The 24,594-nt window shown below is 42.9% G+C and overlaps 1 protein-coding gene across 5 annotated transcripts in view; it reads right to left on the minus strand.

Moving 5' to 3' along the window:
* Positions 1-24,594, minus strand: part of SCAF11 (SR-related CTD associated factor 11) — a 543,954-nt gene that overhangs the window by 203,812 nt on the left and 315,548 nt on the right. For all 5 annotated transcript variants that reach the window (XM_033958790.1, XM_033958787.1, XM_033958788.1 and 2 more), the window contains one exon: positions 18,287-18,345. In XM_033958790.1, the coding sequence (XP_033814681.1) occupies positions 18,287-18,345 (59 nt within the window). The remainder of the gene's footprint in view (positions 1-18,286; positions 18,346-24,594) is intronic.

Here is a 24,594-nt window from a genome sequence, read left to right on the forward strand (position 1 = left end):
AACTTCAGACTTACTCCAATTGATCTTATATCCAGAAAATTTTCCAAACTTCTCTATTAATTCAATTAAACATGGAATGGTAATTTCTGGTTCCCTCAAATAAAGCAGAATATCATCCACATAAGCAGAGAGTTTAAATTCCCAATTCGAATAAGGAATGCCTCGTATCCCTTTTGCCTGATTGATGGCTATTAACAAGGGTTCAAGAACAACATCAAAGATCAAAGGAGATAAAGGACAACCTTGTCTAACCCCCCTTAGCAAGTTAAATCTATCTGACATACTATTATTAATATATAATCTTGCACTAGGAGAACTATACAATGTCTGAATCATTTGAATAAAACCAGAACCTATACCAAACCATTCTAAAGCCTGGTACATAAAAGTCCACTCAACTCTATCAAAGGCTTTTTCTGCATCCAAAGATATCAGAAAAGCCGGATCATTCATATTTTTTGTTAAATTTAGAGAGTGAAAAGCTAGTCTGGTATTATTTGAATAATGTCTCTTAGCAACAAATCCTGTTTGGTGAGTATCAATAATAAAAGGAAGAGCTTTAGCTAAACGCAAAGCCAATATTTTAGCAATAAGTTTTCCATCTACATTTATTAATGAGATAGGCCTATAGTTTGAAACCAAAGTAGAATCTCTGTTTGGTTTTGGCAAAACAATAATTAAAGAATCAACCATAGAACCTGTAATACAACCTTTATTCAGTTGATATTGATATAATTTTAACAGATATGGCAAAAGAGTACTTTGAAATGATTTATAAAACTCAACAGTATAACCATCACCACCTGGAGTAGATCCAACTCTAAGAGATTTCAATGCTATTTCTAATTCTTTTAAAGATATAGGATCTTCTAAACTCCTTTTTATATGATCAGGAACCTTCGGTCCAATAATTAGATTTAAAAAAATCTAAACCATCCTGTTCTTTATTTTCATAAGACTTGGAAGAATACAAATCCTTATAAAAAGTAAGAAATTGCTTCAAAATATGTTCAATTTTAGTGTGTGTACCTCCTTGTATATCTTTAATTGCAATAATTTTAGTTTTCCTCTTTTTTGCTTTAAGAAAATTTGCTAGTAATCTTCCTGCCTTATTTGAGTTATCATAACATTGAGCTTGCTGAGAAAACAAATCTTTCCTTACAAATTGAGAAGATATCTCATTATATTTGGCTTTTGCTTTTAATAATCTTTGTAAAGTATATTGTTCTCACCTATTAATTAATTTATTTTTCAATTTTTCTAAATCAGAAAATTGTTTTTTAAGTTGTTTTTTAATATATGCCGAATAAGAAATAATATTTCCTCTCATAGTTACTTTAAAAGCATCCCATAATGTTTCAATACTTATATCATCAGAAGTATTAATCTGAAAAAATTCAATCATCAAGAAAGTTTAAATCAGCAAGCAAAGCATTATCAAATCTCCACACTAGTTTAGGACAAACTTGTTCATCAGATTGCAACTCAATCCACACACCACCATGATCAGATAAAACTATAGGATCTATAATTGCTTTTGTCACACGCTGAACTATGCTATTAGAAACAAAAATATAATCAATTCTTGAAAAGGAATTATGGACCTGTGAACAAAAGGAAAATTCTCGATCATTAAAATGAAGAATACGCCATATATCAACTAAATCACAAGATTGTATTAAGTTATCTAGCCCTAGCGATTTCATAATTTTACTTGGTTTTTTATCAATAATTGGATCCATTACAGCATTGAAATCTCCAGCCACTACTAAATTAGAAGCAGCCAGTGGTAGTAACAACTGCTGAATATTTTTTAAAAACTCAATTTGATTCGAATTCGGAGCATACACATTGAATAAATCCAGGGTAGTACTTCCCATAACCATTTTAACATGTACCCATCTTCCTAAAGGGTCCGAAGCAATTAATTGAAAATCAGCTAAACATTTTCTACTTATTAGAATAGCAACCCCAGCCTTTTTCCCCACTACTGGGGCAAACAAACACTTAGAGACCCAACCTCCTATCAGTTTCTTAGATTCTATTAATGACAGATGTGTCTCTTGAATAAAATATACATCCGCATTCTGCTTCTGCAGAAAAGCTAACATTTTCCTCTTTTTGACTGGATGATTTAGGCCATTGACGTTTAAAGAAAAAAACCTTAAAATCCATCTAAAATGTCAAATAAAAACCAATCTGTAAATTTGATATGAGTGAAATGATCAGACACCACCACACCTGTTAAGTATATCCCCTCATCTATTAAAAATGCAATACCTCTGAATCCAGCAAACCCCCAAACCCATAACCCTACCCTCCCCCAAACCCACCCACCCCACATATTTAATAACAGTGTAAACTTGGTGACACACATATTAGATCAGACAGTAATAAACTCCAGAAAGACCATCTTAAAATCAACATTCTAAACAAAGTCTATAATTAAAGAACTTCTGTTGCTAGACTGAATCATAGAGGGTACTACGTCAGATCTATATCAGGTAACGTTGTATTGTAACCTTCTTCATCCCAGGAATCTTTCTTCTGCTCTTTCTCCAGATAGAATATTTCCCCAGCAATATTTTAAGTGTAACAATACAGTGAGAGTGGCAAAAAAACTAATATAAAAATAGCAAGACAAGTCACAACATGAAAATAAACTCAAAACTTGCTTTTTCCAGGCCGAGTTTGGTCCAGGCTCAGGAGAGTAACAGAATGCCGCTTTTGACCTAGCTCTGCTGGTCTGTACCAGATAGACAATCTTTAACAGTACCTTATTTGGGTGGGATATTGGACAGCTGTATTTCCATGCGACAGCCCTGAGAAGCGCTGGACGTCACGCTTCAGTCAGAACAGATAAGTCCTGGCTTTACATTACAGATTTGGCAGTGGTGTATTTTTATGCCTTTTAAGTGTTTTCCTGGTACAAGTTGCCTGTGTTATTCATAAGTCTTGAAAGTGTACTATTGAATCATTGAGAACTGGAATGTGAGTGGATTTTTTTTTTTCTTCAAAACCCATGAAGCCTGAGGTTTTTTTCTCCACTCATAGTCGCAATAATTCTTTGTTTCACTTTTTCATCTATATGATTTGGCATATGCCAGGAGCACTGTTTGCATATTTTCTAGGAGCAGGCCTTTTTGTCAAATAGGGGTATGTGGCAATCAACCAAATGAAAACTAATTGTTGTTCCCTCTCCCATTTGTGAGTCCTTCAGCGGTGCAGTTCAATTTGGAGCAGACACAGAAGATACACAGGATACATGCAGAAGAGCTCTCTCTAGTGAGACATCCACAGGGGATATGCAGTAAAAAGAAAATGGATCCTTCTTGCTCTCTCCCCCATTTATGCAGTCCATCAGTGGTGACATGAATTTAGGGCAGGTGCAAAAGTTATATGGGGCAAGAGAAGATAAGCTTGTGCCCCATGTAGCCTAGTGGTTAGAGCTGCTGCCTCAGCACCCTGAGGTTGTAGGTTGAAGCCCAGTGCTGCTCCTTGTGACTCTGGGAAAGTCACTTCACCCTCCATTATCCCAGGTACCATAGCTAGATTGTGAGCTCACCAGAACAGATAGGGAAAATACTTAAGAGTACATAAGAACATAAGAATTGCCATACTGGGACAGATTGAAAGTTCATCAAGCCCAGTATCCTGTTTCCAACATTGGCCAATCAAGGTCACAAGTACCTGCCAAGATCCCAAGGAGAAAAACAGATTTTATGGTGCTTATCCTAGGAATAATCAGATTTCCCCTAGCCATTCTTACAATGGTTCTTTTAGGAAACCATCCAAGTCTTTTAAATTCTGCTAAGCTAACCACTTTCACCACATTCTCTGGAAATGAACTCCAGAATTTCACTACACATTGGAGTGAATAAATATTTTCTCCTATTTAAATCTTATCCAGCCCTGTGAACTTCTAAAAGCTAAGTTACTCAGCATTTTATATTCTGCTCTTTTCACTGTTTTTCAGCATTATATCTGCTTAATTTCTCTTCTCCTTCCTGTTTCTTACTTAAAAAACAAAACAAAAAAAGCACAAAAAAATAAACCCTTCTCTTTCCTCTGTTAAATCTTATTTCCTCTTCCTCTTCATAGGAATAAGGGTAGGACTTTATTAACTCTAATTAAATCCTGGTGCCTGTGGCACAGGGTGACTAAAGTAGGGAAAATCCTGTTATAAATCCTGTGTTTTAGGGTAGCCACTGATTTGTTATAGAGCCTGCATTTTTGTTTAAAATACTGTGTTTTAGAGTGGTATAGAGCCTGTATTTCTGACTTACTAGTTTTTAGCCATTGTGTCTGCTGATTAGGTAGAGAAGGGAGGGGCTCTGATTTACTCCTAAGGTTAACTGCATTATCTTTGGAACAGTGCTGTGAACAAGGCTGCCCTGTGAACTTCTAAAAGCTAAGTTAATCGGCATTTCATATTCTGCTCTTTTCACAGTTTTTCAGCATTATATCTGCTTAATTTCTCTTCTCCTCCCTGTTTCTTATTTAAAAAAACAAAAAAAGCACAAAAAAATAAACCCTTGTCTTTCCTTTGTAAATTGTATTTCCTCTTTCCCTTTCCCTTCATAGGAATAAGGGTAAGACTTATAGTCCCACCAACCCCAGGGACCACTTTTCATATATAGAGACCCAAATAATCAGGACACTCAAATCAAGTCACTTCACAACCAATCAAGATGACCTTTATTCTATGCAATCACTGTGGTGCTTTAATTCCAAGACATACTATTTGGAGGCTTAAGGCTTGCCCCATCTGTCTTCAACTTGCTAGTATTAAGGAGGAGCTCTGCAAACTTAAACAGGAATGCAATACAATTAAAGCAGCTTCCATCACTCCACAAAATCATATCAACTTACCACCTCTACCTCACAGAATAAAACAGCCCAGGAATAAATGGTCACAGTAGGCTCAGGAAGACTGCGACATGTAACACAGAAACATCCACCTTCACAAATATTACCTCTACAGAATTCCTTCGCTCCACTAGTGCACTGCGATACTCAAGAAAACAGAAGGGAGGTGGGACTGGAACCAATGAAGGTAACTCAAGAGAACAAGCGCACCCTAAGCACAAATAAAAAAGCCAAAAACAGAAAACTATTACTGTTGGGGGATTCCATCATCAGAGGAATTAACCTTGGAACACAAGGCGAGGAGACCAAAATAGTGAAATGTCTTCCAGGATCCTCAGCTACCAGGAGTTCTAGGCAAATACAGACTATAATTAGGGAAGAAACTAAGGATTTTAATACTGATGTTGTTATCCATCTGGGAACAAATGACCTGGCCAACAACTCCACACTTGCAGCACAGAAAGCTTTTCGGGAGTTTGGTGAGGGCGTGAAACCTTTTGTAAAGACTTTAGCTTTTTCTGAAATACTGCCTGCATATGGAAAGGGAGAGCAAAGAGTGAAAAACACAGAGGACTTTAATAGATGGCTCAAAGCCTGGTGTCATCAAGAAGGCTTCAGGTACATAGGAGGGTGAGGAAATACATGTAAGGACAAGAAGCTATATTGCACTGATGGCCTACATATTACTACAGCAGGAAAAAGATACCTTGCAGAGAAATTTAGACAATATTTTTCTAGGCATTTAAACTAGAAGGTGGGGGTGGTGTATGTACGAAGGACAATTATAGAGACCACCCCCGGCAAAAGAAAAGATGTGATAGTAGTAAAGACTGCAACATAAACAATATCAGCAACTCATTTCTTAGTATTGCAACGGAAAGTGAAACGAAACAAAAATCCATACGAAAAAGAAGATTATTGCTGAAAAATAGCTGGAAAGCGATGACCACAAATGCTCGCAGTCTAAGCAACAAAGTTCATGATCTGCAAGCCCTGATGTTAGAGGCAGATCCAGATATTGTCACTATCACAGAGACATGGTTCAGTAAATCACATGCATGGGATGCAAACATACCGGGATATAATCTTTTTAGGAAGGACAGAGATGGTCAAAAAGATGGAGGAGTAGCTCTCTATGTAAAGATCAATATCCAAGCGACCGAAATGCAAGGGACCTGGGGAGAGAAAGAAGCGATATGGATTGCTCTGAAAAGAGAAGATGGAACTTCTATCTACGTGGGTGTAGTCTACAGACCTCCGACTCAATCACAGCAAATTGATAAGAATCTGATTGTGGATATCCAAAAGTTTGGAAGGAAAGAGGAGGTTCTGCTGTTGGGAGATTTCAAACTGCTGGATGCGGACTGGAATGTTCCGTCTGCAGAATCGGAAAGAAGTAGGGAGATTGTGGATGCCTTTCAAGAGGCTCTGCTCAGACAAATGGTGACGGAACCCACAAGGGAAAAAGCGATATTGGATCTGGTCCTCACAAAAGGAGAGAGTATCTCTAATGTTCGAGTGGATGCTCAGCTGGGAAGTAGCGATCATCAAACGGTTTGGTTTGATATAATGGCTAAAGTGGAGAGCGGCTGCACGATACTTAAAGTCCTAGATTTCAAACGTACGGACTTTAATGCAATGGGAGAGTACATGAAGAAAGAGCTGTTAGGATGGGAGGACATAAGAGAAGTGGAAAGACAGTGGTCTAAGCTGAAAGGAGCGATAAAAATGGCTATGGACCTTTTTGAGAAGAAAATCAATAAAAACAAGAGAAAAAGGAAGCCAATATGGTTCTCCAACCTAATGGCTGAGAAAATAAAGGCGAAAGAGTTGGCGTTCGTGAAATATTAAAAAACCCAAGAAGAGGAGAGCAGAAAGGACTACAGGGTGAAACTGAAAGAAGCCAAGAGAGAGATACGTCTGGCGAAAGCACTGGCAGAAGAACAAATGGCTAAAAATGTAAAAAAGGGAGACAAAAATTTTTTCAGATATATTAGTGAAAGGAGGAAGATGAAAAATTGAATTGCTAGGCTAAAAGATGCTGGGAACCAATATGTGGAGAGTGATGAGGAGAAAGCAAATGTGCTAAACAAATACTTCTGTTCTGTGTTCACAGAAGAAAATCCTGGAGAAGGACCGAGATTGTCTGGCAAAGTTACACGAGAAAATGATCTAAAGGCGAAAAAACAGTGTGACAAGGCAGTGGCTGCTGCCAGAAGGATGCTGGGCTGTACAAAGAGAGGCGTAGTCAGTAGAAGGAAGAAGGTGTTGATGCCCCTGTACAGGTCATTGGTAAGGCCCCACTTGAAGTATTGTGTTCAGTTTTGGAGACCGTATCTGGCGAAGGATGTAAGAAGACTTGAGGCGGTCCAGAGGAGGGCGACGAAAATGATAGGAGGCTTGCGCCAGAAGACATATGAGGAGAGACTGGAAGCCCTGAATATGTATACCCTAGAGGAAAGGAGAGATTGGGGAGATATGATTCAGACGTTCAAATACTTAAAGGGTATTAACGTAGAACAAAATCTTTTCCAGAGAAAGGAAAATGGTAAAACCAGAGGACATAATTTGAGGTTGAGGGGTGGTAGATTCAGGGGCAATGTTAGGAAATTCTACTTTATGGAGAGGGTAGTGGATGCCTGGAATGCGCTCCCGAGAGAGGTGGTGGAGAGTAAAACTGTGACTGAGTTCAAAGAAGCGTGGGATGAACACAGAGGATTTAGAATTAGAAAATAATATTAAATATTGAACTAAGGCCAGTACTGGGCAGACTTGCACTGTCTGTGTCTATATATGGCCATTTGGTGGAGGATGGGCTGGGGAGGGCTTCAATGGCTGGGAGGGTGGAGATGGGTGGAGTAAGTCTTAACAGAGATTTCGGCAGTTGGAACCCAAGCACAGTACCGGGTAAAGCTTTGGATTCTTGCCTAGAAACAGCTAAGAAAAAAAAATTAAAAAATTTAAATTGAATCAGGTTGGGCAGACTGGATGGACCATTCAGGTCTTTTTCTGCCATCATCTACTTTGTTACTATGTTACTTTAAACTTCAAAAGTCTCGAGAATGCCCATACTACGCATGTGCTGGTGCCTTCCTGCCAACTAGGGGAGGAAGGAGGGTTGTAAGAATATCAGTCTCCTGTTCCTGGATAAGATCTGTTAAAGTTAAGTAACTGTGCTTTATCCCAGGATGAGCAGGCAGCATGAGTTTGAGTTGTGTCCAGTAGAACTCCAATGAATTCCAGATTTTGGGTTGGTTGGAGATGATTCTTCTGGTAACTGACTACAAATCCTAGAAGTTCTAGATGTATGGCTGAATTGATGGTTGAATGAGCAGCTTGAGGTGATGCCTTGACTAACCAATTGCCAAGATAAGGGAACATTTGGAAGCAGTAGGAGCGGAGTATTGCAGCTACTTCAGCTAAACATTTTGTGAACACTTTGGGTGCTAATGCTAGACTGAATAGAAGCACCCTGTATTAGAAGTGATGTGTTCCTATTAGAAAACAAAGATATTTTCTGTGGGCTGGAGGTATGGGAACATGCATGAGAGATAATCCAGAATTTCTTCTTCAATAAGTACTTGTTGAAGGCACAGAGATCTATAATTAGACACAGACCACTGGTCTTTTTCGGTATGAGGAAATATTTGGAGTAGAAACCTGACCTCTCTGTAGTGGAGGTACTAGTTCAATGCCTTTGAGCAGAAGGACTCATAGTTCCTGTAGAAGGACGATAGTCTGATGGGAAACACAAGAAGACTTTTCTGGAGGATTGTTTGGAGGTAGGCAACGGAAACAAAGAGCATATCCATGTTGAACAATTTGGAGTACCCCAGTGTCTGTTGTTATAAGGATCCAACGATGATGGTAGTGGTGTAGTCAACCTCCAATTGGAATGGAGGATAGGGGTGGGGGGTGGGTGGGAAGGAGCATTGACTAAGCTCTCTAGCAACTGGTCAAAATGACTGTTGGGTCTTTTGTAGTGGTAGAGGTTTTGACTTTTGAGCTTCCTGAAGCCTAGGCCTCCTCTGTATAGGAACTCTAGAGGTAGTGGAGGATGGAAAGCATCTTTTCTTGGTATATGAAGAGGAATAACAGGAGTGATAGTAGAGTTTGGCAGTTTAGCAGGTTTGGAAGCTGCAAGGGTGGACATATTTTGCTCATGTCTTGTAATTTTCTGCATAGCATCCTCTATTTTCTCTCCAAATAGTTCATAACCCAGGCATAGGATACTGGCAAGTCGATCTTCAATGTTTTAGTACAGTTATGAGATGCAGAGCAAAGCCTGCCTCCTCATGGCGATGGAAAAGGCAGATGCCCTGGAAGTCACATCAAAAGCATTGAAAACTTCCTCGTTTCCACCATTTCTAACATACTAGAAGTCAGAAAGCTGGTTCAAAGGCAAAAACTGTTCAAACTTTGAGAGTCATTGTGCTAACAACGTCATATAAAAAGTCATATAGAAGCTATAGCTGAGAATGCGACTGGTAAGCATGGAGACATTTTCTAAACTTCTCCAGGATTCTCCCCTCTTCCAGGAGGTGTGCTAGCATAAAATCTAGAACTGCTAGACTTTTTTTTATAGCATAAAGATATTACAGAATAAATCCTTGAGACATCCACCCCATGTAAGACAGTTTATAGTAAAAAAAATGGGGTACCTAGATGATAAAGATAAGATTCATAATAACCAATTTCTAATCAAATTTTAACCGTTATAATAACAAATAGACTTCCATCATCAATTCCTGATGTCAATTTTTACTATACATCTTATTTGGTATTTTTCTTATTTCCTCTTCAAGCAAGGAAACCTGTGGTGGGCATATCATAACTCTACAGACTTTATCATAACGGTTAAAATTTGATTAGAAATTGATTATTAAGAATCTTATCTTCATTATCTAGGTACCCCATTTCTTTACTATAGACTTTTTTTTAGTTCAGATTCCACTAAATTGTACTCTATACATGATTATCCAGCTTTCTGGGAGCTACTTGAAGAAGGTTTTTTTTTCCTATTCCCTGAACATCACATTCATCATGAGGGCAGTTTTAGGCAGTCTTTGGGAATCTTAGTCCAAGGCACTGAAGAGTTCCATCCTAGGCTCAGATTCTGATTCCATTCTGACAGGAGGAGCCTCACCCTTCGTGTAATGAAGGACTCTAGTGTAGATCTCCTTTGAGGTGGTGGGGGAAATGGACTGCGAAGACCGGCACAAGGTGTAGAAGTAGAACGGAGGCTGGGAAACTGCGATCACAAAATGATCCGCTTCGACCTGGATGCAGGGGCAAAATATCGGTCCAGAACGGCAGCCACGGCACTAAACTTCCAAAAAGGGAATTACGAAGAGATGAGACTCATAGTGGGGAAGAAGATTAAGAGGAGGATAAGCACTGTAAAAACGTTAGAGCAAGCTTGGTCCCTTTTTAAGGACACAGTCACCGAGCGCAAAATCTATATATACCGCGTATCAACAAGGGATCCGGCGTGGCTCACTGTAGAGGTGAAGGAAGCGATCAGAGACAAGAAAACTTCATTTAAGGAATGGAAAAGTTCAAGAACGGATGAAAATTGGAATAAGTACAAACAACATCAACGCAGGTGCCATAAGGCGGTAAAAGGAGCCAAAGAGACTACGAGGAAAAAATAGCCAAGGAATTGAAAAACTTCAAGCCATTCTTTCGATGTATTAAGGGGAAACGACCCGCAAAGGAAGCGGTGGGACCGTTGGATGACCATGGAATAAAGGGAGTGCTGAAGGAGGACAAAACAATCGCTGACAAACTGAACACATTTTTTTTGCGTCTGTATTTACTGAAGAGGATACAGCATACCAGAACCCATCAACCTATATGCTGGAAACGAAGACGGGAAACTGTCAGGGTTGACGGTCAATCTAGAAGAGGTATGCAGGCAGATCGATAGGCTTAAGAGTGATAAATCTCCGGGACCGGATGACATCCATCCGAGGGTCATCAAGGAACTGAAAGGGACTATAGCCAAACTGCTTCAACTAATAGCCAATTTGTCGATCAAATCGGGAAAGATTCCGGAAGACTAGAAGGTGGCGAATGTTACACCAATCTTTAAAAAAGATTTTTTGAAAGAGTCCTTCTTTTCTTTTATGGCTACCCTTACCAGACAGGTGAGGGTAGCCATAAAAGAAAAGAAGGACTCTTTCAAAAAATGGAAACACATGAAAACAACCGAAGCATGGAAAATACATAAAGATGATCAAAAGAAATGTCACAAGGCGGTGAGGGATGCCAAAAAGGACTATGAGGAAAAAATAGCGCAAGAAGCCAAAAACTTCAAACCCTTCTTTAGATACGTGAAAGGGAAAAAACCCGCAAAAGAGGCGGTGGGACCCCTGGACGACCAGGGAAGAAAAGGGTACATCAAGGAAGATAAACAAATTGCTGACAAACTAAATTCCTTCTTTGCGTCCGTCTTTACGGAGGAGGATACCGCTAAAATACCAGAAGCAGTGAAAGTGTTTAGAGGAGTAATAGAAGACAGCCTCACCACAGTTGAAGTGGAGTTGGACCAGATATACTACCAGATCGACAAACTTAAAAGTGACAAATCCCCTGGACCGGATGGAATTCACCCGAGAGTTTTAAAGGAATTGAAGGTTGAAATCGGAGAGCTATTGCAGAAACTTGCCAATCTGACAATCAGAACTGGACAGATACCAGAAGACTGGAAGATAGCGAATGTCACGCCAATTTTCAAAAAAGGATCGAGAGGGGAACCGGGCAACTACAGACCTGTGAGTCTTACGTCTGTCCCTGGAAAGATGGTTGAAGCACTGATCAAGGATAGCATAGTCCGGCACCTAGATACACACGACTTGATGAAACCCAGTCAACATGGGTTCAGGAAAGGGAAATCATGTTTGACGAATTTACTTCAATTTTTCGAGACCGTGAACAAGCAAATTGATAGTGGAATGCCGGTGGACATAATATATTTGGACTTCCAGAAAGCATTCGACAAAGTTCCACATGAAAGGCTTCTCAGGAAACTACAAAGCCATGGAATAGAGGGAGATATACAAAGGTGGATAGGCAAATGGTTGGAAAACAGAAAGCAGAGAGTGGGCATAAATGGAAAGTTCTCAGACTGGGAGAAAGTGACTAGTGGTGTGCCCCAGGGCTCCGTGCTTGGGCCGATCCTATTTAATATTTATATCAATGACCTGGAAGACGGAATATCCAGTGAGATCATTAAGTTTGCAGACGACACAAAGCTATGCCGGGCAATCAGATCGCAGGAGGATAGCGAGGAACTCCAGAGCGACTTGTATCAGTTAGAGAAATGGGCAGATCAATGGCAGATGAAGTTCAACGTGGAGAAATGCAAAGTAATGCATTTAGGTAGTAAGAATAAGGAATACGAGTATAGAATGTCAGGCGCAACTCTGGGTAAGAGCGAACAAGAAAAGGACCTGGGTGTACTGATAGATAGGACCCTGAAGCCATCGGCACAATGCGCGGCAGCGGCAAAGAAAGCAAACAGAATGTTAGGCATGATAAAGAAAGGAATCACGAGTAGATCGGAGAAAGTCATAATACCGCTTTATAGAGCAATGGTCAGACCACACTTGGAATACTGTGTCCAACATTGGTCTCCCAACCTAAAGAAGGATATAAAACTGTTAGAGAGGGTGCAGAGACGAGCAACGAAGTTAATAAGAGGTATGGAGAACTTGGAATATGAGGAACGACTCAAGAAACTAGGACTGTTCTCCCTTGAGAAGAGAAGGCTGCGAGGGGACATGATCGAGACGTTCAAAATGCTGAAAGGCATCGATAAAATAGAGCAGGAAAATAAATTATTTACATTGTCCAACACGACACGGACAAGAGGACATGGTTTGAAGCTAAGGGGGGACAAGTCCAGGACAAATGTCAGGAAGTTCTGTTTTACACAGCGAGTGGTAGACGCCTGGAATGCTCTCCCAAAGGAGGTTATCAAGGAATCCACTGTGCTGGGATTCAAAGGCAAATTAGATGCACATCTCCTTATGAGAGGCATAGAGGGATATGGGTGACTAAAACTACATCAGGTGTATACCTGACTGGGCCTCCGCGTGTGCGGATCGCCGGACTTGATGGACCATGGGTCTGATCCGGAGATGGCAGTTCTTATGTTCTTAAAAAGGTTCAAGGGGAGATCTGGGAAACTACAGACCTGTGAGTCTGACCTCGGTACCAGGAAAGATGGTAGAGGCACTGATAAAGGACAGCATCACTGATCACCTTGACTGACATGGTCTGATGAGGACCAGCCAACATGGTTTCAGCAAAGCCGGATATTGTTTGATGAACTTGCTGCACTTCTTCGAGGGAGTAAACAGGCAGATAGACAAGGGCGACCCGATCGACATTATATATCTGGATTTTCAGAAGGCGTTCGACAAGGTTCCACATCAACAACTACTTCGGAAAATTGCGAGCCATGGAATCAAGGGTGAAATACTCAAGTGGTTTAAAAACTGGCTGGAGCATAGGAAACAGAGAGTGGGGGTAAATGGACAATACTCAGACTGGAAGAGCGTCACCAGTGGGGTGCCGCAGGGCTTGGTGCTTGGACCCGTGCTTTTCAACATCTTTATAAACGATCTGGACATTGGTACGAGTGAGGTGATTAAATTTGTGGATGATACGAAGTTATTCTGAGTAGTGAAAACACAGGGGGATTGCGAAGATCTGCAACGTGATATAATCAGGCTCGAGGAATAGGCATCGACATGGCAGATGAAGTTCAACGTGGATAAGTGTACAGTGATGCATGTCGGTAACAAAAATCTCATGCACGAATACAGGATGTCCGGGGCGGTACTTGCAGAGACCTCCCAGGAAAGGGACTTGGGAGTTCTAATCGACAAGTCGATGAAGCCATCCATGCAATGTGCGGCGGTAGCAAAAAGGGCAAAAAGAATGCTAGGAATGATAAAGAAGGGGATCACGAACAGATCAGAGAAGGTTATCATGCCGCTGTACCAAGCCATGGTGCGCCCTCACCAGGAGTACTGCGACCAGCACTTGTCGCCATACATGAAGAAGGACACGGTACTATTCAAAAGGGTCCAGAAAAGAGCGACTAAAATGGTTAAGGGGCTGGAGGAGTTGCCGTACAGTGAGAGATTGGAGAAACTGGGCCTCTTCTCCCTTGAAAAGAGGAGACTGAGAGGGGAAATGATCGAAATATTCAAAATACTGAAGGGAATAGACTTAGCAGATAAAGACAGATTGTTCACCCTTTCCAAGGTAGGGAGAATGAGAGGGCATTCTCTAAAGTTGATAAGGGATAGGAAGTTCTTCTTCACCCAGAGAGTGGTAGAAAACTGGAACACTCTTCTGGAGTCTGTTATAGGGGAAAACACCCTCCAGGGATTCAAGACAATGTTGGACAATTTCCTGCTAAACTGGAATGTACGCAGGTGAGGCTGGACTCATTTAGAGCACTGGTCTTTGACCTGGGGGCCGCCATATGAGCGGACTGCTGGGCAAGATGGACCACTGGTCTGATCCCAGCAGCGGCAATTCTTATGTTCTTATCCAAAAAAAGTCCATAAGACTCTAGCTGAGATGTTAGAGCAGAGTAGGTATGTTGTGATAAATCCAAGTCATACTCCTCGATGCCTAAAGGTGAGGAAGACTGCTTTGATGTTCGATGTCTAGGTATGCTTGAATGAGAAGAATGTCGGTGGTGTCAACAATGTGAGCATCTGGAAATGCTCCAGGAACAACGATGTTGATCCGACGTTAACTAAGAAGAAGAGCTCCGATGTCTGGTGGTCTTGGTTCTCAACTGGGAGTGCTTGACCTGGTCCTTGAGGCCCCTGAGAATCGTTGCTTAGGCTGGGTCAGTACTGGTGGTGTCACGAGCTGTCTGGGTTTGCAGCATAATAGCCAACTCCCTTTGTAGAGGTTCCCTGATCTGGTCCTGAATGGATGGTACCATGCTGTTCATTGGTACTCTAGGTGCCAAGGTGGGTTGAGGTGTTGGTGACCAGGCGTCAACGCTTAGCATACATCGATGGAGTGGAAGCTCTTGAAGACTCAGACACTTATTGGGTAGGGGAAGTGTACTCTTGCTTCTTAGCTTTTTCAGAAGGTATCCCTGATGGAGGCAAGGGAGATGAAGTTGACGTTGAGCGGGTTGTCGATGCTGGTGCTGACCAAAGGTGGTGTCAGCTTCAATACCGATACCTCACTACGGGCTTCCAAATCAGATAGGGTGGACATCTTCAATGATCTGGACGAGGACCCAAAAAGTTTCTTGTGCTGGCGTTGTCTAGCTTTCAAAGATCTTTCTTGTAGTTGGGAGCAGTGCTTACAGGACTCAGCCTGGTGGTCAGGTCCCAGACACTGGAGGCACCAATTGAATGGATCAGTATCTGAGATAGTCCTGGTGCACTGCTTGAACCCACTAGAAGGCTTAGACATCAAAGGAAAAACCGCCAATGCCTAGTCGAACGACTCGATGGTCCTGAGAGATCAACTAGGTGAAAACCCTAAAATGGGTTGACTCTCCTAACCTGAAAACAGGTGCATGGGCTAGAAGAGCCCCCAAAACCCAAAAGTTAATAAAATTGAAGGGAAAAAAAAAATGAAGAAAAAAAAGCGATACACTGAGGAAAATAAAAAATGGGAATGAAAAAAGAGAAAAGTTAATGCAATGGTCACGCGAGCCGACACTGGGCAGGAAGGACCTGGCACATACGCAGTATAGGCCGTCTCGAGAGGGGTTTGGCGGCCCCAATCTATAAGCTCCCACTGAGAGGTAATATGATGGAGCCACTGAGCCTCTCTTGCTGTTTCTCTGGGGATTGGAGGTGATATGTAGGGGTCACCAAGTTTTTCTTCTTGTTGCCCTGGGGGTGATATGTTGAGGCCTCTGAGCCCTTCTTGGTATGTTTCTGGGTGATGGGACCCTCCCGTCTTCACAGAAACAGCAAGAGGAAAGTTTAAACCAGAGTCTGAGACCAAAATGATTACAAAAAATGACCAAAAAGTAGAAAAGGTCATTTTATTTCTATGTCGTGATTAGAATATGTCAGTTTTTGAATGTACATCTTCCAGAGCTGGTGTTACACATGAGCATAAAACAAAACAAATCATGCTAACCATGTTAATGTCTAAATTTTCTAAGCACTAATCATTAAAAGGAGTAACAGGTTACATTTTGAATTTAAGTGGCTGTGGTTACATTATTTGTATATTCTGAAGACAAGAAGTAACACAAAAGTGCAAACAATGTAATATTTATTTTTAGTTTTCATTTGATATGCGGATAGAAAGATGCCTTGGTTCACAGAGGCCTATCTGTTTACCTCCCCTTCGCCCTAAAAAAAAGTTCTTCACAAATTGGAGAAGTTGCTCAATCAAATTTTACCTTTTTTTTCTCCTGTCTTTATGAATAGGTCCCATCTGTAAATCTCATTACTTGTTTTTACTCAGTTCGTAAGAACATACCACCTTGTCAAGGGGCCAGAGAATATACTGTATATAGGAATGAAATGTAACACATCATTCCGACTGTGTCTTATTCTGTATGCTATTTCCAATGACAAATATTTGTTATGTATGTTGCTAGATTAATTAACTGTTTTATAATAAAATGGCAACTTCAAAATCTCAGTGATTGGTGGTTAGGGGTATATGGTTGAAATCATAGGCAGCAGAACGCTTTTTTGCTTTGGAGGAGGGGCAAAAAGCTCCACCCTAGACCCCCCCCAGACCTGTACAAGCTCCGCCCCAGACCCCACCCCTATAATAAAAGTACTAATTGTAAATGCCATTTTTTCCATTAATTTTTCATATACACACAATATAATCTTATTAATAATACACAATGGTAACCACAAAATTAAACTACACAAAGTGCACTCTTTTTCCCCTCCCCACCACTGCACAGCTTTTCTTCTCTCTCCTCCACCCCCCATGTGCAACGTCTTCCTCTCTCTCTCTCTCATTCCCTCCTTTGCTGCAAAGGAAGTGGGGTAAGAGAGAGACAGGAATCCAGGATGCTTCTCTCCCACCCCCTCTACTGCCACATCCAATATTTCTCCCTCTCTTATCCCCCGGACTGTGTGCCGCATCTTTCGCCCCTGCCCACCAGCCTCATGTCCAGCATTTCTGCTTCTATCACCCCTCTCCAGCTCCATGCCACATTTCTTCCTCCATTCCCTCTACACCATGTCCAACATTCCTCCCTCTTGCATTCATTTCCATCTGTTCCATTGTTTCCTCTCCACCAACAAATCCAACATTTCTCCCTCTTATCTCTCTTTACCTCGCTCCTCTTCCATCATCATGTCCAATAATTCTCCTTTCTTCCTTTCCCCATGTACACCATCTCTTTCCCTTCTACCCCCAGATCTAACATTTCTCCCTCCTTCCATCCCCAAGTCCCTTTCTCTTCCCAACTGCCCTCCCATACCATATCTCTCCCTTTCCAACTATCCTATTCTCCTATTCTATATATCTGCCTCCCTGTACACACCCCCAGGTCCACCATCTCTGCCTCTTTCCATCTTCCCTTCAAGTTTCTCATTCCTTTTTCCTTCACAGCACCCCATGCCCAACTACTCTCCCTCCACAACATTGCCCACCATCTCTCTCTCTGGTACCTTATCTTCCTAGCCCTGTAAGTTCTTTCCCTTCACTACCCACCACTAGTCTAGCATGTTTGGAAACCTATCCCCATTCTACCTTTGAAGAAAACAGTCTAGGGGGCTTCCTGGTCCGGCACATCCTCCCCCTTCACCTCCGCTCACATCCGTTTTTGTGGCAGGGGAATGTCAGCTTGGCAGCAACTCTAAAATGCAGCCTGCGACCTTCCTTCGTGCTTTCCTTGTGCCGTGCTCCGCCTAAGCTGAAAACGGAAGTAGCGTCATTAGTGGGTGGAGCGTGGCACAAGGAAAGCACGAAGGGAGGTCGCAAGCTGTGTTTTAGAGTTGCTGCCGCAGCCGACATTCTCCACTGCGGCCCGCCCTCTCTGACAACTTCTGTTTCCACTAGGGCTGGCTGCAGTGGAGAGCAAACACCGGGACCGCAGTGCTTTTCTAAAAAATTAAAACTAGACACGCGGCGTGCGGGAGAAGTGGATGCCAGCGAAAGGGCAGGGCATTTTCTTTGGACAGTAAATTATATGGTACATTTGTTAACTTTGTGTGTGTGTGGCCCTCTAGGAATAGTACTGACATTCATGCAGCTATCTGTGTAAAAAGGTTGTCTACCCTCGTTCTAATATGAACTGTATTTTTTAAACCATAAATTTCAAGGCCAGCATTTTTTATATGAATACTATAAGGAGCAAAGACATTTAAAAGTATATCATACAAACTTTAAACCAGAAATTTATAGTTCAACAAAAATATATTCAGTCATTTTAACAAACCTCATTTATTTTCACAGATGTGCTTTCCTTTTTATCATTTTGGATGTTCAATTCATTTCCTGGAAGAAAAAAAAGGAGAATTATCCTATGAATTATAAAGGTATAACATTACACATGATCAGGTGAATGCAGGTATGTCCACTATTTTATACATATTAAACTATACAATATTAAACAATACACTTGACACATGGGAATTCAACACTTTTATATACAGTAAAATTCAATAGGATTTTGAAAACAATAAATCATGTGCAAATCATTACCTATCCTACTGATAGCCCATCTATCTTACAGGCAATTGGTTCTTGTACTTTCCCATCTTCAGGACATGTTATCTAAGTACCAGTCAGTCAGATGATCAGCCCCAACCCCACACAAAATTCTCTCTGAACAACTGCCTGCACAAGCCAGCATCTGCAACTGCATGGCCATCACTATCGAAACTCAGTCCCAGACTGAACTACTTCTAGTCTGTGAACTCCCCAGCCCTGACCCTATATCATCTTCCTATATAGATACCCTATACTTCTAAGCGTTCAACTCAAATATATTTTTTGTTTTAGCTTACTTATCACTGTTTGTGCAGTCTGTGTAAGGCATAACTAAAAACAAATAGTAAAATAGATATTCTAAGGTCTAATGCTTACACCACAAGTAGAGTTACATTCGTTGCGGCAGCTGACTTCATATTTTCTCTTTGACTTAAGATTATTTAAATGAACTACTAATAGAAGAAAAACATCACCCCTTAATGATGATCAATATGAAATTTAATTTACCTCTATTAATGAATATTACACCTAAATTTACTGATAAAAAGGCAAAAGGTACGAGAATCAAATTTTATGCTATACTGTTTCTTCAGACCTAGAAGTGGAGGAGTGAGCTAGTGATTAGAACTGCTGCCTCAGCACCCTGAGGTTGTGAGTTCGATCCTAGCCTGCTCCTTGTGACTCTAGGCAAGTTATTTAATACCTCCATTGCCCCAGGTACCACAGTTAGATTGTGAGCCTGCTGGAACAGATAGGGAAAATACTTAAGAGTACCTGATTACTATTCAATATATTGTAAACCGCTTTGGGTTAATCTCTCCATGAAGGAAAGGTTAGGTTCTTAACTTTATAAAGCCTCTCCCCCCAGCGACTTCCTAGGCAGAGGAAGGAGGAAGTTTCTGCCATCTTGTCCCTCCTTCCTCCGCCCGACGCCGTTCAAGCAGGAGGACTCTGCTCTCTCTTAGAGCCCCTGCTTCTCCAGCCACCGGGGATCGCCGACGCAGCCCGACTTTTGAGTCGGATTTTTTTCTTCAGCCCTTGAGGGCCACCGAAAGCCTCCCCCCCCAGCGACTTCCTAGGCAAAGGAAGGAGGAAGTTTCTGCCATCTTGTCCCTCCTTCCTCCGCCCGACGCCGTTCAAGCAGGAGGACTCTGCTCTCTCTTAGAGCCCCTGCTTCTCCAGCCACCGGGGATCGCCGACACAGCCCGACTTTTGAGTCAGATTTTTTTCTTCAGCCCTTGAGGGCCACCGAAAGCCTCCCCCCCCCCCCAGCGACTTCCTAGGCAGAGGAAGGAGGAAGTTTCTGCCATCTTGTCCCTCCTTCCTCCGCCCAACGCCGTTCAAGCAGGAGGACTCTGCTCTCTCTTAGAGCCCCTGCTTCTCCAGCCACCGGGGATCGCCGACGCAGCCCGACTTTTGAGTCGGATTTTTTTCTTCAGCCCTTGAGGGCCACCGAAAGCCTCTCCCTCCAGCGACTTACTAGGCAGAGGAAGGAGGAAGTTTCTGCCATCTTGTCCCTCCTTTCTCCGCCCGACGCCGTTCAAGCAGGAGGACTCTGCTCTCTCTTAGAGCCCCTGCTTCCTCCACTCACCGGGGATCGCTGAAAGCCTCCTGCCAGTGCAGGTTACTTACCTGACTGCCTCTGCCCAACTTTTACTGGGTGTTGTGACCCAGTTCTGCCGCCCCCCCCAGATCACTGAAACCACGCGGATCTCACCCAGAGAAAGGCTACTGGCCGGTTTTCAACCGCCCTCAGTCCCAGCTCTCCCACAGCTCTCTTCTTTTGCTCCTGCATTGAACCTTTCAGTCACTCTCCAGCCGCTAACCAACAACATGTCACCCCCCACTACCAAACTCCTATGCACACTATTACTTCTCTTCCCTACTCACAACAAACTGGAGAACAGCAGGCCACCACTTTTCACCAATACCAATAGTGACAACAACATACAGGCAGACACAATCACCCAAGAAACTTCACCAGACAAGAAACCTAATAGAATGCACAACAGCCTCACAAGAAAGCATCCCACCCACATGGGGACGAAAACCACCCCCTAACACAAAGAAGTCGGGTCACAAACTCCCCCATACACCCAAGAACCTCCTTCACCCACAGATTAGCCCCAGCTACCACAAACATCTTTTCTCAATCCCCTGTGCATACATGAACATAAGATCAATCAGCCCAAAGGCAGACCTAATAAAAGACTGGATAGTTAATGAACAACTAGGCTGCCTTTTCCTATCCGAAACCTGGCTATCCTCCTACTCGGACCCTAGCATTACAGAATTTTGCCCCAAGGGACACAAACTTGAATTAGTCTGCCGAGAAAAAAAGCGAGGGGGCGGTTTGGCCATCCTAGTAAAAAACAACCTTACCATCACTGTCCTAGACAAACACTCCTCCCCACAATCAGACCTGCTAGCCGTCCAACTTTCCAGTAAGTCACTCAAAGACACCCTTACCTGCATCCTCTGCTACATAGTTCCAGGAAAATGGAACACCACAAAACACGATCTTGAAGATTTCATCTTCCGGAACTCATTAACCTCAACACACAACCTGCTCCTCGGAGATATAAATCTCCACCTAGAAGACACCTCCTCCAAACAAGCTTCTGGCATAATTTCATACCTCAACGCACTCTCTTACCAAATTCTACATCATCAACCCACACATGAAAAAGGCCACCAACTTGATATTGCAGCCTACATGTCACAACACCCCCACGCACCGAACATTCATATCTCCAATGGGGCCTGGCATCCTTCCCTCTGGTCTGACCACTTCAAATTCACCTTCAACATCAACTGGACTCAAAGCACAAACAAGCACGAAACCCACAAAACCTCCTTCAAAACCCGACCAAAAATCGACCCTTCTACATTCTGGACCACAGTAGACCCATCAATCGTCTCCATAGACCACGATGTATTCATTCACCAGTGGCGCTCTCTGAGCGAAACAACCCTGAATGGTCTAGCCCCAGAAAAGACAAAACACAAACTCTGCAGATCTTCAGGAATGCAGGACTGGAAGTGTAACAGTGATGGGGGACTTCAACTACCCGGGAATAGACTGGAGTACGGGTCACTCCAACTGCACTAGGGAAACAGGATTTGTAGAAGTTGTGAGGGACTGCTTCATGGAGCAACTAGTCAAAGAGTAGCCGTTCCACCTTAAGGTTGTGCTCAAGAGCCATGCTGGAAGCTTAAAGCATTCCGGATCCTCTAGGGCAGGGGTGTCAAACTCAATCACATAAGGGGCCGAAATCTAAAATATAGGCTTTGTCTCGGGCCAAATTTTTTATTAAGATACTTAGGGGTCCTTTTATTAAGGTACGCTAACCGATTTAACGCACGCTGCACACCTTAATAAAAGGATCCCTTAGTCTTAGTAGAAGTATATGGTTACAAACTCTCCAACCCCACGCTGGCTCTGTGATGTAAACAAAATAAATAAAAAAGACTTTTCCTCTCTCTTTTAGGTCCTAGTTCACACTTGCTGTCTAACACCCGGTCTGGCAGGATACACATTTCAAATCTGATGTATTGTAATCATAAAACAGAAAATAAAATTATTTTTCTACCTTTTGTTGTCTAGTCATTATTCAAATCATGTTGGTCCCAGGCTCTGGTTGTCTTCTGGTAATTCGCTTGTCAGGGTCTCCCTCTTTCTCCGTGCTAACCATCCATCTGCCATCTCTGTCCTCCTCTTCCATTTCCCTCCCCTCCCCCGGAGGTCTGTCATCTTTCCTTTTGACCCGAGATTTAGCCCTCCGTTTCTTCCCTCCCTCCATCTCGGCTTTCTGGTCTCACATTAAAGCAGCCTGCAGAGGATCACTGGTCAACTGTAGCGATCCTAGAAGGCTGCCATCGGCCATCGCAGCACTTACGGGACCATCGGCCTCCTCTGATGTACGGGACCGCTGAAGAGGGAACGTGCTGCTGAGGCTACGGCAGCCTGCTAGGATCTCTACAGCTGACCGGTGAACCTCTGCAGGCTGCTTTAATGTGAGACTGGGAAGCTGGAATGGAGGGAGGGAAGAAACAGAGGGCCAAATTTCGAGCCAAAGGGAAAGATGCCAGACTTCCGGGGTAGGGAAGGGAAACGGAAGAGGAGGACAGAGATGAAAGATGGATGGTTAGCACGGAGAAAGAAGGAGACCCTGACAAGCGAGTCATCAGAAGACAACCAGAGCCTGGGACCAGCCAGCCAGAGAGTCCATGAATATGTCCAGTAAAGAGAGAGAGATATCTAAGCTTGTATTCTTCTCGAATGATGTACAGAACACAGCGGTCCAAGGAAATCCTTGCCTAAGCCTCTCAATAAGCAGACAACTTCCCTCCAATTGGGGGGGGGGGGGGGGGGGGAGGTGTTTGGCTATTGACCTGGAATCATTGGCCTTTTTTAAGGCTGCTATCCTGATGCTTCCAAAACTGCTGAGAACCTTGAAACAATCTTTGGGCAGAGGACCCCGCAAGGACTGATGAATCATCGAGAACCCCGAAAAGGAATCACAACCTGACCCCCCACCCACCCAGGGATCTGTGGTCTATCAGGCAAAGACTTTGAGCAATGATCTGCCACACTGATCATAAGATCATTTAGTCCTTTTCCAAAAAGCATTTGGACCTAGAATATAAGCCTGATCAAAGTGGCCTTGGACACAGAATCTCCTGCCCACTGTCTGATCCAGAGCATTCCACAGGCAAAGATCAAATAAGCAAAAACCTTGCTCATAACTCTGAAAACATTGCATAAAGCATCTGCTACATAATCCATGCCTGAAATTAGGAACTGTGAGTATGCGTCGTCCTCCACCAGCGGGTCTTGATGCAATCTGGTATGGCAGGCGTGTGCAACCAAAGACGCTGCAGCCGCCACCTTTAGACACAAAGCCAGGGCCTCATTCTGTGACCCTGCACATCTCTAAAATCACTCCACCCTAAATTAGGCAGAGAAGTACCTTTAGTAACTTGAGTTACCAATGCATCTACCTTAAGCAGGCAACTGTTGCAAATTAATAGTCATCGGGCACAACTTTGTCATATTCCAGGCAACTTGCAAGGATCCTCCAGGTCTCACCATGCTCCGTGAACAGTATTATGAGGTCTGGATGTGAAGGAAAAGATGTATTCTGAGCCTTACAGCTGCTCATGACTAAATACTGTGCAGCAAAAGGCAGTGGGGATACTAGCCTTAATTCCTGCAGTGAGTCTGCAATAAATTCCAGCAAAGCCGCTGGCTTAAAAGGAAGGCGCACCATTGGGTCTTCTCCCAGGACAAGGGCTACCAGCCTCCACCTGAGACCCTGAGTCTTCTAAAAATTAAGATTCACTCTGGGGCAGTAAAGGTAGCGACTCTAACCTCCAGTCTTTCTCTGATTGGACCTCTGTGGATTATCCATGGTTCTTCTTTGAGAAAGGTGCACTCTGAGGGTAAACCCCTATACGCAACTCCCAGAGTGACTCCAGACGGTGTATACAGCTCCTGATAATTCCAACAGGCTTCCATATAAGGCTTACCAAATCAGGGGTAAAGCCCTAAACAGGATACCCAGAGGACCCCTGCAGGGACTCCCCTTACTTCCTCGTGGGCTCTGAGGTGTCCATGCATCTGTGATTCACCACGACACTATCTGAGGGCTCTGGGAGGAATTTTCCCTGAAACACAAGCCATTTGCGACTCTCAAGCTTAGAGGGACCATAGTGTCTAAGCCTGTCACTCTGCACCCCCACAAGTGTCTCACGGCACATGGAACACAGATGTTCTTCAGCCAGCCATCCAGCACAAATGTGGCATGAATTGGGGTAAAACAGCCTGAGAAGTAAATTTCTATCAATTTTAAGCAAAATCAAGGAGCTTTGAGGCAGATGGAAGCTTTTTAATTCAAACCAGGAAATCCATGATGGCCACCACGGCAGCCACCACAGCAGCATGGTGGCACAAAACAAATGGCTTGAGAGAGCAAAATCAATGTTCAACAATTTTGAAGATGGGGGATCCTAAACCAAGCCCCAGCAACC

Source organism: Geotrypetes seraphini, chromosome 9 (genome assembly GCF_902459505.1).
Source record: "Geotrypetes seraphini chromosome 9, aGeoSer1.1, whole genome shotgun sequence".
Classification (NCBI taxonomy): Eukaryota; Metazoa; Chordata; class Amphibia; order Gymnophiona; family Dermophiidae; genus Geotrypetes; species Geotrypetes seraphini.